A 17700-nucleotide genomic window follows, 5' to 3' on the forward strand; every position below is an offset into this window, starting at 1 on the left:
GGTAGAGTTAATTGTCTTCCTAGTAGCTGGTACAGTGCTATGTTTTGAGTTCAGTATGAGAAGAATGTTGATAACACACTGATGTTTTCAGTTGTTGCTAAGTAGTGTTTAGTCTAAAGTCAAGGATTTTTCAGCTTCTCATGTCCAGCCAGCAAGAAAGCTGGAGGGGCACAAGAAGTTGGCACAGGACACAGCCAGGGCACCTGACCCAAAGTGGCCAACGGGGTATTCCATACCATGGGACGTCACATCTAGTATAGGAACTGGGGAGTGGGGGCAGGGGGATCGGTGGGTGGTGAGCAATTGCCCTGCGCATCATTTGTGTATTCCAATCCTTTTATCATTACTGCTGTCACTTTATTAGTGTTATCATGATCATTATTAGTTTCTTCTTTTTATATTCTATTAAACCATTCTTATCTCAACCCACGAGTTTAACTTCTTTTCCCGATTTTCTCCCCCATCCCACTGGGTGGGGGGGAGTGAGTGAGCGTCTGCGTGGTGCTTAGTTGCTGGCTGGGGTTAAACCATGACAGATGGTCACCCAATGGTGAGGGGCAGGGGCCTGGAGCAAAGTGAATCATGCTTTCTGTAAACAAGGAGGAAGAAATTATGCCTGGCATGGAAAAGATGGAAATGGCATTATTGAAATAGTCTCCTCTGGCAGCACGTATCCTGTCCTTGGGACAATACAGAGAAGATAGGCACGGCCCCTGCATGAGTGTGACATGGATTCATGAAGGAGCTGGCCTGGTTTTCTACACCTCCACAGGGCTAAAATGAGTAATGAGAGTTTTGTGGCTTTGTTGCCTGTCTTGACTGTGCTAGATCCAGCACTACCAGGCAATGTAATCTTGTACCTTTTGGCTTATACTGCCTTACAACTTGGACACGAGTTCTGAATATGTGTTTGTTTGCATTGCAGAAACATCTGTGACATCTCTTCTCACAAAAGATTTTGATACTAAAAGCAGAGGACGATGGCAAACATGGGTGCACTGCATACCAGTACCAAAAGATGTTCCTCATATTAAAGTTGTTGTCTTTGGAAGAAAAGGGAAATCCCCTGCACAGGAAGTTCAGCATCTGAATGACAAACCATTTTTGGTCAGTTTCTTTTTTTTTATTTCACACAAATCTTACCAAATAGTTTCAGTAAAGTAAGAATTGCAGCCAACATATGTGAAGTTGTGTGGAATGATTTTTTTATTTGTTTTGATTTTTTGAGTTAATGTTTATACGTCTATGTCTTAAACAGCACTTGGAGAACTTCTCACATGTGGGCTACTACATATTGCTTAGGAAATCTCTCTTGAGCAAATGCCAACTTTGACATGAAAAACCTCATTAACTTTGAATTAAGACTAGCAGGCCTTAACAGTTGGGCAATAAATAATGAAACTATTCCACACTTCCTTTACGTTCTACTTCTCAAACTTGTGTCTCTCTACAGTCAGCTTGGGCCTAGGCAAATATCAGTTCTGTAGTTTGCATATGAAGTTAATGGCAGCTTCTGGACAGGTGTGTGAACCTGGGTCACACCTTTTGAAAGGTTTTTATTCTTAAACATGGAAAAAAGTCATTACCCCACTTTTGCAAAAAGGCAATATAAACATCTGTCCTGGTTTCAGCTGGGATGTAGTTAACTGTCTTCCTAGTAGCTGGTACAGTGCTATGTTTTGAGTTCAGTATGTGAAGAATGTTGATAACACTGATGTTTTCAGTTGTTGCTCAGTAGTGTTTAGACTAGAGTCAAGGATTTTTCAGCTTCTCATGCCCAGCCAGGGCACCTGACCCAAACTGGCCAACAGTGTATTCCATACCATGTGACGTCCCATCTAGTTTAGGAACTGGGAAGTGGGGGGGGAGGGATTTCGCCGCTCGGGGACTGGCTGGGTGTCGGTCGGCGGGTGGTGAGCAATTGCCCTGCGCATCATTTGTACATTTCAATCCTTTTATTACTACTGTTGTCATTTTATTAGTGTTATCATTATCATTATTAGTCTCTTCTTTTCTGTTCTATTAAATCGTTCTTATCTCAACCCAGGAGTTTTGCTTCTTTTCCTGATTTTCTCCCCCATCCCACTGGATGGGGGGGGAGTGAGTGAGCGGCTGCGTGGTGCTTAGTTGCTGGCTGGGGTTAAACCACGACAACATCACCTGCTTAACTGCTGCAAGATGAAAAGCCACGAGCAGCAGTGTGTGAAATGACTTATGGAAACCAGCCATCCTTTCTTCTGAGCACTAGAATAACTGAGAACAGAACCAATAGCCATGTCTAGAAATCATCTTGAGTTCAAAATTCCAGTTCAAGCTTGAGAAGAAAGATGTGATGGAGAGGCAGTAAATAGGAAAGTGAAAAGAATAGTAATATGAATTCAGCTTGGAAATACAGAATCAGTCATGGATTTTCTTGCTTTTCATATGTTGGTCTAGGATCTGCAGCCAATTCTCCCAGTTAAAAATAAATGTAAATTATGATACAAATGTGAGTCCAAATTAACTTGCAATCCTAATGGGACTTCCTTACCCTAACATTAATACCTTTGATATTTTTACCTATTTTATTTATCTTTTTACCTGGGCCTAAAGTATGTCATCCAAATTGTTACATACAACGTATAGTTAATTTTTTTTTTTTTCTTTATTTTCCTAACAGTTGACTGTTGGTGATATTGGAGATATAACAAAAGTTTCCTTTGTGTTATTTGGTCCATGCTTGGGAAGAGGAATTAAACTTCACAAGGTATTCCAAATACACCATATATAAACTTGTAATATTTTCATAATACCAGTAAATATCTTTTGTTGAGAGACAGATTGTTAGCTTCACTTTGCACCACACTAGCAAGGCCACACATCTCTTGGCTCAGTTGCCTGGTATCTACAGGTGGTCACCTAGAGCTTCCACATCTCTCTGTGGGCAGATCTAGCTTGTTTGCGCTTGCTGAAGTGCATATAGCTATACCTATTCACTGATGTGCAGATCCATTCTGCATAGCTCATCGTGACATGGAGGGCAGTGTTTTCTGCTGATGTTAGGAAATGTTAATCCCTGCATTGAAATACCAACAGTCTCCTGTCACAGAGCAACCTACTTGTGGAAACCAATTAAGCTGATACTTTAGTATTTATTCGTTACAACACGGTCATCAGTGGGCCTTAAACATCTGATTGTAGTTTAATATGTACTTAAGATCTCTCATAAAAAAGGATGGAGATATGACTTAATGCTGTCAATCTTATAATTCAACCAGATTTTAAATGTATATCTTTCCCTAGGGTGGGTAGGAAGATTGAATAGAAAGTTGTTGAGCCTGATAATACTTGAGCTTTGGGGAAATACTTAAAATTGAAGGTTAACGCAAAGAAAAATTGTGTCAATGAGCTCTGCCTGTAGGCAAGGGCCAAAAAACATTGTGGACATAGCATTGAATTATTCTGAAGTCAGTAGAAGAATGTTTTTCTGAACTGGGCCTCACACTACCTTAAGACTACTATGGATTTAAAAGAGCAAAGGGTGATTTCCTACATGAATAAACAGTCCAGAAACTGTTCTGATGGGAAATGCTAGAGAAAGCTGCATTCCAGCCTGAAATTTGAATGGCTTTATAGTACTCAAAGGAACATTAAATCTGAGTTTATGAGCTCCTCTGAGGATAGAGGAGGAGTTTATCTATCTTGTTCATGTTTGCTCCCCAAATGTGTTCTTTGTCAGCTAATTTTGTAGTCTCAGTTTAGGCTACAAGAATGGAAAGTATAGGTAAACACAACTTATGATTTCTCATTTTAAAGATGCATCTCCAGACTATTTGATAAAGCATGCCAAAAATATGTTGACACTACCCTCACTATATCCATTGTGTGATTATGTAATATAAGATTTCAGTCTCCAGAACTGGTGGCTCAAAACATGGCAGAAAATGTAATAGCTTGCTTTCTGCTTTCTTTTCAAAGACAACCCTCTGCAAATGGCTAAGTGATTTTTGTTCACACTTTTAAATACTTCAAAAGTTATTTGGTAATTGGTTTATTAGTAGCTATAAATTGTTACAATCTGCAAGAAGTCAATAGGTTGCTATAGACCTATGTAGTCTCTTCTACTGGTGCACTTACAACCCACAACATAAGGCATAATAACATACACTGCTTGTGCCAGTAATATGCTTATAACATCTATTACTCATTTATTAGTCTGCTTATAAATTATTTATACATGGAAGCATAATCTAAAATGTAACAAGTTGTTTTCACTTTAATAGGACTCTTACAGTGCAGTGAAAAATAGAGATGCTGTATAGAAATAGAAAGACTACAGGAGGCAGTCAGTATGTGTAAGCTCACTATCAATCAGTGGTCAAACCCAGCCTCAATTGCAAAGAATTCCCTTCCTTGCTTTCTCCTTAAGTGAAAGAAGTAATAGCCAAAGTTTCAGAAATTTCACAAAAATGCAGATTACAGATGAAACTGGAAAGGCTAAAAAGGAGATAAAATCCCCACTCTCCTTTTGCTACTCTCTTGTTTTCTCTATTCTGGTGTTTACAGCAGCTTCAGAGTACCAGTGTTTTTCCTGTTGATCTCCTATGGTTTTCTGCACACCTCTGTAGAAAATGATATAACCTTTGCTAAAATTTATGTCTTTTCTGTAACTTTTGAAGATTTATGTACTATAGAATGAGTAGCTTTTCCTTGCTCAGAAATAGAGTTTCAGGCCCTTTCCAAAATAATATACAAAATCATTTTTACTTTCGCGTAGAATATAGAAAGACTGTATGATTTGGAGATAAAGTTCACACTTAGATGTAACCTTACAACTAACAAGAATTTGTCAGGTACATTTTATTTTAAGGCCAAAGACAGCATAATTTTACACATCTCATTTTTATGAGTCCAGTCTCTGCATGTCATCTGCCTGCGTATGCAGGTAACCCTTAGTCCAATTTTAATACAGATAGACGTTTGTGATACTTACTGATATTTAGTTAGCGATGTTTATATTGATAGAAGTTAGGGAAGATATTTTTGTGTGAGAAGAAGTTAGACATTTAGTGTGAGAAAATTCAGTTATAGCAAGTGCAAAAAAATGGGTAAAAAACTGGCTGCAATTTTAGTGGAATTTAATACTATCTAAAGAAAAACACTGTTTATTGAAGTAATTACTGGTTTAATTCTGGAAATGGTCTTGAGGAATTGTTTGCTTTCATCTGGAAGCCTTGTGCCTGATCTCGTGAAGAACTGGACACAAAGCATAAGCAGTAATGGAAAAGGTTCAGTAATAACGTTTCTAGGAACTCAAGGGCAAGATAGCCTGGCAAAGTTTTTAAGAGTGGAACTGTCAAATTCCTAATTATTTCCATTATATAATTCAATTATATAAATATTTATACATTTCAAAGCTTGCACTTGAAGTCTATGTAAGGAAATCTGTACTCAGGATTTTCAAGCAGTGGTATGTGTATCCTGTACAATGAGCCACAAACTTTTGCTGCTGCCACCGGTGTCAGTAGTGGTAGCTAGTCACGACAGTAATTTTGGGAATCCCTGCCTAAGAATTTCAATTACTCAATGTCTTGATGAAATTCAGTTTTTGTTTCATTTTGTTTTGTTATTAATGTCTTGAATATAATATTTCTATGCAAAGAGATTCTAAAGGCTGAAGAAATCATTTCTGCAAACTTGTAGTCATTAGCTCTGTACCAAGTTCAATCCTGCATATAATAGTTACCAGAAATGTTTCTGCATATGCTTGATAATTTGTCATTCTGTATTTTATAACCTGACCTAGGATGAAGTTCATGATCTGAGTTGCCCTCCTGGGAATCTGATCTCCACATTGACTGTCTCAGTAGGTAGGATAGGTGGGCTCCCAAGCCTGTACTCCCTCAGTTGGTTTGGAGGTTCTAAGTTCACAAATTTGGAATATAATTTGTTCAGTCTCCACTGAGTATTTAACGTCAGGTGGAATGAAGCCGGACCTAAGCACTCACCTTCTCTTGGAGTTCATTCTTCAGATAACTTATTTCCACAGGGAGCCCTGAAGGCCACTGGACGCCTAATTTCTGCCAACTTTGAAAATCCTAGCTGAGATGTAGCAAGTCACACATAAACAAATAAAAAGCAGCAAAACAAATGTTTTTGCAAAATGGGCATATGCTATTAAGATTGATGTAACTGTATTCGTTCATTTGACATTCTGAAATTGCAAGTATATACAGGTCAATTTAATCTGTACCCTTCATTGGTTCTCTACAAATGGGTCCTACGCCTGTGTCAATATGCAATGAAGAATACACCTATAAACATCAGGCTGCAGAATCAGCAGCTTGCAGCAACTACTGTAGCTCTTATGCAGAATCAGGTAGCTTTTATAAAGTGTGTGCAAGCATTAATAATGGGAAGAAATATCAGTTTCTGTTGGGATGGAAATAAGAAACTAAATAATTCAGATAAATGAATTTCTTCCTCTGATTCTGCCTGCAGCTTCAGCTGAAAGACCTGGACACTAAACAAGAGTTGGGCTTTCACACTGAAGCCCAATATCTGTTTGGAGAAGATGGATCTGAAACTGTGACAGAGCTAGGAGCCATCAGGCCAGACAAGCCACCACTCAAGGGTATGCTGCTGAACTAAAAAGTAAATAATGAGCAAATGCGCGCACACACACACACACACAATTGTGAACTGCCTAATGGGATGAACACAATGGGCAAGATTGCAAAGCATTTTATATATATTAAAAAAACACTAAAAATTATTTTTTAAAAATTCATTCAATATACCTGTGTAAACCATGTGGGTTCTTTAATAAGATCTATTGTTAAAGCATTTTTTCTGTTTTAAAACATCTGATGTGTATTGTTTTACCAATTTGAAAGTCTGAAAAATCTGCAAAGCCCAATTAGTATATTTCTGTTGAAATTTTAAAAAAATTACTGATTTACACTCAGTGAGGGACTAAATAACAGATTTGAAAAAGGCATGTGCAAAGTCATAATGGCATGAATCACAAAAAAAAGAACAACAATCTTTTTTGAGGTTTTCTTCAGGTGCCATTTCTGCCCCAGAAGCTCTGTTTCATTTCGTCATTGTATTTAAAATATGATAACATCTTCCTTTGTTCTGATTACATTTTATAAAATATTTAGAAAAGAATTCTCATTCACTGCACTCTATGAACAGAAGTCTTAGTTAAAATATTTAAAACTTTTTGCATTTAATATCTAACTGAAGGCTAGACTGCAAATGGAAATTTATCTTAACAGTCTGTTACAACATTTAATTCTTCACAGAGCTTACAGAACCCATAAAAAAAATCCTCTGTCATGCTGCCTCAAGGAATATGTACTATATAACTCATCAACCAAAAGTCATGGCAAGCTTTCCTTTGTGATGAAGAATAATAATAATACCAATGAATAGCTGTATAAATAGCTGAGCCGTTTCTTGTGAACATAGTAGTTGATATTGGCCATAATTATCAAAATGCCAGACTAAAACAGAATTCAGCTGATCCAGAGGAAAAATTGGATTTCATCTGTTATATCTGTGTTTTTTCTTTGGTAAAATGTTAGAGTTGATAAAGCCTAACTCAATTTAAGACCTTTAATTACTACAAGAATTCAAGGCTTTTTACACAGCCTGATAAAATCAGTGTGATTCTTTCAATTGATTTCAGTGACCACTGGATAAGACTCCAGAACTATGACATTTTCTTTTTCTGTAACGTAAGCATGGATTGGTGCATTGATTCATAAAGGACATTTCATCTCTAATGCTGTACTGTGCTGTTGTAAGGTAGCTAGCAATCTATATGAAACTCAGACAGAACATTAATGTCAATTACTATAACTTCATTCCTTGGTCTTGAAATTAATCTTTTACCTGAAATAAATTGGTTTATAATGTTTAGTAATTACATTGCTAAATAGTCTGATTTGGTGATGTCTTGTGTCACTGATTTTTCATGACAGAAGTTCTTTACTTAATCAGTGTTCATACGGGAACATTGCCTGCATCAGGCACTGATGCAGATGTATTTATCACAGTATTTGGAGAGCAGGGAGATTCCTGCAAAAGAAGACTAAGACACACACATTTTGAAAAAGGACAGGTTAGTACTGAGTTATTTTCCTTACATGTTTGCTTAATGTGTTTTATTCAATTAGTTTCTTCCAATACCATATTTCTTTTCAATTATCAAATACAAGCATTGATGTTACACCATCGTAACCTGTGGAAAAGATGCGTTGCTTACTAAGTGTAGACATTTTACCTGAACTGGGATTATGTTTTAAGAGTATTATGAGTACCAATACATTTAAAATCCACAAATGATCAGTAAATCTTCTTAGAAACTGGAATTTAACCCAACAATATATAAAATTCCATGGCTAAATTTTCAGTTATTTGTGAAGCTGTTGTAGAAATATCAGGGCTATTTCATGTGACTGCTCCTTTAAAATCAATTTTTTTTAAAAGATCTCTCCAGATATAGTTGAATGAGAGATTTTAAATGTGTTAGCTACTATATGTTAATTAATTAATTTATATATAGAATTGCAAACAGGTAAAGCTGCTTGTAAGCATACTGTGACTGCTCAAGAGAAATCCTAGGAGAGATTTTCTGGTCGACCTTTGCTGATTACCATATTAATGATTATATCTACATAACATGTTCACGCATACCCTGGACTCAGCCCAGGTATGACTAGATAGGATTTAAAGAGACCTTTCAATTGATCAATTGATCCTGTGCAATAAAGCAGGATCCTCTATACTTATTTCATAGCATTTCTTAAGATCTCTAATGGCTGAGATGCCATAACTTTCCTAAGCAACCTCTTCCACTGCTTTCCTAGCCTTGCCCTTAAACAATTCTTCCTTCATTTGCTTTATAATGTCAAAATATTCTCTTCAGCTTAGAAACATAGAAACCAGCCATGTCATCCTTGTGTTCCATAGTCATTGATAATTTTTCTTCCATGAATTTGTGTAAACTCTTTTTAAATGTGTGATGAGCATTCAGAGTCTCCTGTGGTAGTACGGATTGCACTTGATCTGCAACCTGTGCAAAACTTCTACATACTAATTTCATCTGATTTCCCTTCTTTTACTGTAAGACACAGTGAACGTTTTTTTCCTTGTCATCTTCTCTTTGCCATTCTTGCCTTTATAGGACTCTATCCTCTGCACACCTGTTTTGTCGCTGGATTGTTTCTTGTTCCTTGTGTAAGAACATCTCTTTAATCATCCTACATACACTTTCCTATATCTTTTTCTGACTCTTCAGTAATATATTCAGAACCTCTTTAAAATTTGCCATCACCTCCTCTGCTTCTCTTTTTTCTTCTTCGTCAGAGTTCTGTTAGCTTAGCTCTGGGTACCATCTTCAGACAACTGTTGCTCTAAATGGTCAGTGTGATATAGCATATAAAGCATTCACAGGCAGGACACCTACATTCATTTCTAAGCTCAGTCACTGGTTTACCTCATGACCTGAATGTATCATTTTACCTTCCTTGTGTCCCTCATTTCCCACTGTAAAATGATGATAACCAACAGCTTAGGCAAGAATGAAAAGAGGTAAGCATATATATTTCAATGAAGTTTACTTCCCTTTTCATTTACTACTGAGGAAAATTAAATAAATCTTTTAAAATTGTGCTTAATCTCTCCTTTTCATGGCAATAACCTAGTGCAAGATTCATAACAATATTTAGTGTTCTGGTACCTAGTGAAATTACTATGCACTAGGAGATATTTAATAGTTTGGCCACAGTCTTCCCACCCAAAGTATTTAGGCATGTTTTTCTTTCCTTTTCTTACAGCCTCTTGCAACCATTCTTTTTTTTTTTTTTAAAGATGTCACTGTTTGCAGAATCCTGCTGCCTTAGTCCAAACTGTGCTGTTAAAATATAGGAAGAGGTTTGTGCTGTTGATTGACTGGATGATATTATTGAAAATACAGGTTAATTCTTGGCATTCTTGAGGGCAAATGTTTATAGGCAATTAGAAGAGTTAATAAAAGACATAAAGGTACATAGTCTGTGACGTAATCTGGAAAAGAGGTCTAAAAAGAAATAATTTACATGGCACTTTCGAGCTGGACATTAATACAGAATCGGCTGTTAGTGTTAAAGAAATCAGAGCCACTATCTTGAGCAGTAGAGCGCTGAGTGTCTTCCCAAGTAGAACCTTTGTTTTAGGTGAGCTATTTTTGTACTCTGGGCAATGAAATTTTTCTTCAGCTTAGATATTTTGTGTATTCATGTTCTTCATTATGCAACAGGTTCTTGGGAAAGGGTTGAGCAGTGAGATGGCAAAATGTTCTGATGATAGTAAGTTATTTAAGGTAATAAATATGGAAGGTGGTGGCAGAGATTGCAGAAGGACCTCATGCAGAGAGACTGGGTAATAAAATGGCAGATGAAATTCATTGTAGCTAAACGAAAGGCGGTGGCTGTGAGGGGGAAACCCCTTTAAATTTGCATGCAAAATGATGGGCTCTGAATCAGGAAAGTGATGTTAGCATTAGGACAGCTCTGTAATGATGTCACCCCAGTGCTCAGTAGAGGCAAAACAAAAGGAAAACAGAACAGATCAAATGTTTAGGTATTATTAGAAAAAGGAAAAAAAAAGCAGCCACCCCAAAGTAGAAAATACAGTCATGCTTCCAGGTAATTTCTCTGGTGCAGATGCATAATAGATGCTGTGTTTTGTTCTGATTCACTTGTCTTAAAAAGTGCAAAAAGAATGCCAAGTGATATGAAATATCTTCCATACAAGAAACAACTAAGCAAACAAATGCTGTTTGACCAGGAAAAGGGATGATGAGAGGAAGGGAGAGGGAGATAAGAAATATAAAGTGGCATAGAGAAATTGAGTAATTCTATTTTCTCACGAAATACAAGGGCTCGTGAGCATTAAGTGAAACCTGCAGGTGGCAGATTCTAAATGAAAGGAGGTGGCTTTTTACACAATGCATAATTAATACATTTTACTTTCTGGCACACGATGTTGCAGATGGTAAAATGCATGTTGGTGCAAAAAGCCATTGCACATTGTCATGGAAGACAACTTTCCACTGCGGGCTGTTAAGTGCAGAGACACAATCTGTGGCTCAGGAAATCTCTGAACCACAAATTGCTAAAGCCTGAGAGACTTTATATTCAAGAAGCATCTCTATATATTTTCCCCATTTTTCTGCTCTTCCCTAGAAATCTGTTACTGGTAGCTCTTGACAAGAGTATACTGGACTAGATGGTTCTGTGGTCTGACATACTACTACCAGTCTTACATTCTTTTTACATAGAAGTAGATTCATAAAAAAGTTGGAATGATGTTTTCGTGAGACTATCTAAGAATAGAAGGTGAAAGGAAGGGATGTAAAGGGCAAGCTGTCTTGAGAGACAAGATTATGTCAGCAATATCCCTCAAAAATATGGAATAGACAGGTAAAGAAAACAAAGTTAAGGAAACTTGAGATATGAAAAAAAGGATCTCTTTTGACTGATAAAGGACCGAAATGTAAGGAAAAGCTACGAAGAAAAAATTGCAACAAAGTGTAAGAAAAGAGAGTAAAGTTGATTTAATTACTGCAGGAAGTAAGGTTGGTTTATATTTATTTAAGTAATTGTACGTCTAGCTTTTTCACCAGTTTAATGGGTTAAATAAATGGGGTTTGTAATTTAATCTAGATAACACTTTATCTAAAGCAAGACAATTTAAACAAAATCCTTTTGGCTTTCATTTCATTTCACACACTTTCAGTAGTGTGTTTAATGCAGTTCTGCATGTCTTTATACTGAGGGGAGAAAAAAAGAAATGTAATGACATCAGTCAGAAGTACATTCTTGCTAATGCTGAGGGAGTAGGCAATTTAATGTATTATTATGAGAATTCAATGGTAACAATGGGTGATTATGACCACTGTTGTCTAATGACTGTTAATTATTACCACAAAGAACAAGACTAATGATAGGTCCCTTTTTCAGATAGAGTTAGCTGTGAAGGAACATGAATATTAGCAATACAGGCTATTCCCTCTAAGTCAAGGGTCATGTAGACTGACAAGAAAATTGTATTTGGCTTGGAACTACGAAGAATAAAATTAAAAAGCAATGAGTGCTCCCAAAAAGTTATTTACAAGATATTCCTCACAGCCAGATCTTTTTTGGGGCTACATATGTGTTATATGAAGGGGTATAACTTGCCATGGTAACTGCTTGGTGAGATTGTGGATATAACAAGGTAAGAATGCTGGCAGTCCTAAGGCTGTGATAGGAATAATAACTCTGATGTTTTGTTTTTCTCAGCACATTGTAGAGAATAGTCCGACACAGAAAGAAGAATGGACCAGATGACATAATTCTTTCTAAAAATCATCTCTTCCTTTGTTGCTTTCTGGTCCTCATGCTTTTTCCTGCCTGGTGGCAAATTGGTTGGCAACAAATAAAAATTATAGCGTCTGTTTCTACTATCCATCTGGGTTTTTTTTAATGTCACCCACACACATGCCCATGTATCTACCCACCCACTCATATTATCTTTTGCATGGAACACATTCATTCTCTCACTCACATAATTTATTCATCCCAACATGCACTAGTGCTGTTGCCATTTAGCTTTTGTTTACTGGTAGCCGTAGCAATATTTAAACAGATGTCTATTTACATCTGAAGAGCACATCAATTCTTGCCTGTACGCGTGCACAGCCTTAGTTATAGTTTCTAATGTCAGTATCTTCCTTTGTTTGCATAGCCATCAACAGTGTCAGTATTTCTGTTCAGAGTTGAATAATATGACATTTCCCATTTGAAAAATAGGATGTCTTAGAACAGAAAAGACTTTGAAATGTTTAAAAATAAAATGCCTTATCTAAACCAAAGTTCAATTTACCAGGCCTATCCTGATATTTGAAGCACTCCCTTTGTTTCAGTTATGAGGGATTGGTTGTAACTTCAGTTTTCACGAGACTTCTGTAAGTAAATTAATGATCAGAGGTTTCTTTCTACCCAAAGTAGTGGGATGTTTTTCATAATAAAGCCTGGGATGCAGTCATCATGAACAAGGCAAAATGTACATATTCAAGGATCCACATATTTTCTGAACAGGGTCTCCAAATATGAATGTCAGACTATAACATCTCTCTTTACTATCAGAAAGGGAAAGACACTTCAGCATTGAAACGAATGTCTTTCCAAGCATAATCTTCTTAAAAATGGATGGTAAAATATACGGTTTAATCAGTTTGCTATTCATTTTGCCTTTACCTTCTCAGGTTTGTATCTCTGAAATGAGAGCAGTAGACCTTGGAGAGCTAAGCAAAGTGCTTGTTGAGCACCATAATGTGGGTTATGGAGCTGGATGGTACCTGGACCAAATTGTCATCCATGAATCAGGCAAGACTGATGGCCAATATACATTTCTTTGCCAGCAATGGTTGGACAGTGGAGTTGGTGATGCACAGACGGAACGAATGTTGAAACTTCTTGGCAAAGTCAGGAATGGGATGTTGACAGGAAAGATTTATGGTAAGGTCCAAAATCATCAACGCTCCTTCCAGCTTTTGTTTTAATTGTAACTCTTATGAATTTTGGGGTTATTTTTAAGACTAAAACCAAAATAGAAAAATAATATATCTTAAATGTGAGTTGCATCTCTTACACAAATTGCCTCTCCAAACAATTTCCAGAGCTGGTAAATACAATTATAATGTTCAGGGAAGAAAGACTAGAGCAGAAGGGAGATATTAAGTGATAGAGGCAATGAAGGAACTATGTTCTTAGTTGAGGCTGGAAAAAAGCTGAAGCAGAAGAGGTAGGTTGTTCCATATGGCAGTCAATGCAGAACAGAAGGCTCCTGCAACAGTGATGAAATCACAAGAAGAGATATAAAAACTCTTTTAGCAGAATGAGATTTTCCCGTATGTTCATATATTTGCAGAAAGCATTTGCTTTTATTTACAGTTTTCTTTTTTACTTACATCAATGGCACAAGTTCTTGCAAACAACTAGTTGACCTGAACTCAATATTCCATTCGAATTGTTTAATGAAAAAAAGACCAAAATTCAGAAACAACTTAGACACTGAAAACAGGGTAAGTCTTTTGTGCTTTGCTGGGGTGCTGAATTTCTTAGCGCTCTCACGTCTTTTTTGAAGAGGTGTAAAAGAGGTTGGTTTGGGTCCATTTATGAAATCTGAATCAGAACTGGTAGACCAAACTATGTAAAGTTTAACTAACCCAAAGGTGTGAATTTTGCATTCTATATCAGCAGTTTTGCAAACTTATCTTTGTTAATTTCTATGCTCATGGATATTTCATGAAAATGCTCAGAGAGTTTTATATTATACATGGTTGCAGACACAGTTAGTAGTGTGTATCCCCATATTTAGCTACCTGTACTTAGTTCACTAGTGAATATCTTATATCTTCTAAGGAAATAGAAAAATAATTTGCTGAGACAACAGAAGGACGGAATACCATGGACATATAAGCATAGGATGAACAGTTAGAGTAGTGACAATTTCAAAATAAGAAATGGCTGTATTGCACCACTGCAAGTATTCCAGGTCTCTAAAAATGTAGATTCCATAGGTGCCCTACATAATCCACAGAGTGAGGCAGGCGTCTTCTGAGGGTAATTCCGAGCAGAAGCCCGAGGTTGGTCAGAGTCTGTTGCATCTTTCTTCACTGATAATATGAAAAGTAAGAGAAATATTGCATCCGTCTTTATGCACCTTAATTAGTGTCTGAACATAGCTATGTAAAAACATCTTCCTTCCTCTGTTTCACACACACACATAGTCCTCAAAAATCTGAGTGCAGACTTGCTAATATTTTCCAGTCTATGATTATTAATACTCAACTCTGGATCTATTGAAAATCAGTTCTGGTGTGGGTGTATAATAACTTTAGAAAGAATATGACAAGTAAGCAGAGAGCCTACAAGGAATGGAGAAATAAAAGACCGATCAGCAAAGAGCACTGTACCTTAGAGGTCAGAAAGTATATGGATACAATGGGACTTACTAAATGTCAAGCTGAGTCAGATTTTATAAAAGAATTAAAATAAATAGTAAAGGTTCTTCAACCATTTACTTATAAAAAGAACCTGGAAAGATGTGTAACTATGCAGGAACAATAGAGTGCGGACTGAAGGTGATGTAGGTAAAATCCCTAAACAAATAGAATACTTGACCTCTGTTTTCATTAAGGAACCATAATGTTGGCAAGAGAAACAAAACGAGAATTACTAATGGGAATGAGGTTATTAGAAATCACCAAATCTGAAATGCAAGTAGAACTTTGAGTTTCATGTAGTCAAACAGTGACAACCAAAGGAGTCGTTAGCCCAGAATATTGACGGAATTGGGAAATGAAGTGGCAGATCTAGTAGCAAGGACTTGAAACAATTTTATGAAGACAAAAGTATGACTTGAAAATGGCAAAGATAATACCTCCAACTAAAAAGTAGAAAGCATAATGTAGGTGACTATAGACTTAGTAATCGATCACATGCAAACCTGTATAATGCACTTTGAAGGAAAGAATAGTTAATAGAGGCAAATAGGAAATGAGAAGGAATGCGTCATGACTTTACCAAAGATAGATTGTAAAACAAAGTTGATACTCTTTAGAAATATTTTCCAGTAGGAGAAATGTAATGACATCTAATCTGTCTAAATTTCGGTACTGAATTTTATTTGCTTTATGGAAAATTATTAGGTAATAATAAGAAAGTGGAAAGTAGTAGTAAAAGGAAGAATTGTAAAGAGCTGGAGAAGAGAGAATGAATACGCTGATGAAATCTGCTGGTGCTACAAAGCTGAGAGTACTATCAGGAGATAAAGAGGTTGTGTGATAAACTTTGGCAACTGGAGGAAAGAAATGGAACTGAATTCTGTAGCACAAAGCTTCAATACAATTAGGCATAAACCCAACTAAATATTTGAGCTTTTAATTCTGGTACCGGTTCCTAATTTCCATTGAGTTTGGGGGGAAATTAGGAACTAAGTAGTAGCTAAAAGTCTAAAGACTGTATTGGGTCTGTATCCCCATGCCTTGTAATGACTTCTGCTACAAGAGTTCATCAGCAGGATACGACTAGGAGAAATACCTGGATTTGTTATATGATCGCAGGATAGTTTTTGAGACAGTAATGTGACGTGGCTGTGGGTAAAGTAATTGTGACCCCACAATGTATGTAGGCATTATCAGTGAAGATCAAAAAGAATTAATGTCACTACAGAGAAACAATGATGATATTTCACCGAGAAAGCTGTGTGCAATTGTGGTCACCTCTGTCCAGAAGGGCTGGTTCAAGCTGGAATAGCTGTAAAGAAGACATGATGACTGGGAATGTGGCAAGTCTTTGTCGTGAAATGGTATTGAAAAAACTTGACATCTTCAGACTAGCAAATTAAATGCTCAAAATGGACACAGTTGTGCTCTATCAAATTAATGTTGGCTTACACATCAAGGAGGGAAAAGAGTTATTTAAGCTAATGGACAAAGTTGTCCTAAAAATAAATGGGTTTCAGCAGTCCATTAATGCCATTCTGAGAAAATGAAAACATTTCTGAGAAAGAAAGAATAAATTTTTAGCATAGCTCTTTTTTAGACTTAACTAAAGAGAAGGAAAGAAGCTTAATGCAGCTGCTTTTAAGTTGAATCTTGACAAATTTGTTAGAGATTATACAATACACTTACGATGTAATAGCAGTGTAGGGTACTGTATGATCCAACAGAGATAGTCCTTGCATTCAGTCTTTCTAGGCAGCTATGCGTTGATAGTTTAAAGGCTTAATGTTTCAGTCCTAAAGGGCTAAAAAATCTTGGATTATGTCACAGGGGATATGATAAATTTTCATATTACTTCCATTTTTCATGGATATAATTGGTTTCATTTATATTTAATATTCATAGACATGAAAATGGTAGCTATTTATGATTATCCATAAAGTCATAACATCTGAAGTTATTTTAGATTATTTTAAAGATGGTGAGTACTAACTTTTTACTTTCACCAAGACTCAAATTTATGGCACAGATCCTCACCTGATCTAAAGTAATAAAGCTTTATTTGCATTAGTTTATAGTAGGAGATAAAGATTTGCCTGTTGTGGTTAGGAAGCTGGACTTTACAGGACTAGGGACATAAACTCAGAAAGTAACTGTTTCCATTACTCAGAGTAAAATACCCTGTTTTACAAAATAGCTATTTGAAATTATTAAATCCATACTTTGCCTCACTTTTCATAAACAGAGCTAAGTTATCTTAATAAAAACATGGTCATGCTCAATTCTGTATCAGCACAGGTGACTAAAGCCTCTCTATAGGAGCCATGATTTTTTTAAAATGGAGAACATGGTTTTGATAGACCTGAATTTTCTATATATTCTGTTAACATGAATTAAAATGTTAAAGCTAGCTAAATCAGTGGGATTTTTTTTGATGGGTACAAGTTTCTGACCCTGAAAACTTTGTTGATTTTAACTAAATATCTGTTCAGTATAGCATTACAGAAGTTACTCAGGAGCCTACCTATTATCAGTCTGCAGTCCTTATGAATCTTCAGATGACTGCCAATTAATCTAGAAAGTTTAAGAGACTAAGTAAGTGGTTCAAACCAGACCTTTAGTTTGAACATGAGCTACTATTCTTTTTCAATATAATTTTGCATTTTTTTTTTTTAAGT

The 17700-nt window shown here is 36.3% G+C and overlaps 1 protein-coding gene and 1 non-coding gene across 2 annotated transcripts in view; both read left to right on the top strand.

Annotated features, from left to right (window-relative positions):
• Nucleotides 1-17700, top strand: part of RP1 (RP1 axonemal microtubule associated) — a 185149-nt gene that overhangs the window by 131772 nt on the left and 35677 nt on the right. Inside the window, exons 40-44 of the mRNA XM_069779350.1 lie at nucleotides 926-1107; nucleotides 2660-2746; nucleotides 6481-6613; nucleotides 7971-8110; nucleotides 13280-13532. Of these exons, the coding sequence (XP_069635451.1) occupies nucleotides 926-1107; nucleotides 2660-2746; nucleotides 6481-6613; nucleotides 7971-8110; nucleotides 13280-13532 (795 nt within the window). The remainder of the gene's footprint in view (nucleotides 1-925; nucleotides 1108-2659; nucleotides 2747-6480; nucleotides 6614-7970; nucleotides 8111-13279; nucleotides 13533-17700) is intronic.
• On the top strand, nucleotides 654-758 carry LOC138684888 (U6 spliceosomal RNA). Its single transcript, XR_011324170.1, has one exon. It is a non-coding gene; the product is annotated as a U6 spliceosomal RNA (small nuclear RNA).

This window comes from Haliaeetus albicilla, chromosome 3 (assembly GCF_947461875.1).
Source record: "Haliaeetus albicilla chromosome 3, bHalAlb1.1, whole genome shotgun sequence".
Lineage (NCBI taxonomy): Eukaryota > Metazoa > Chordata > Aves > Accipitriformes > Accipitridae > Haliaeetus > Haliaeetus albicilla.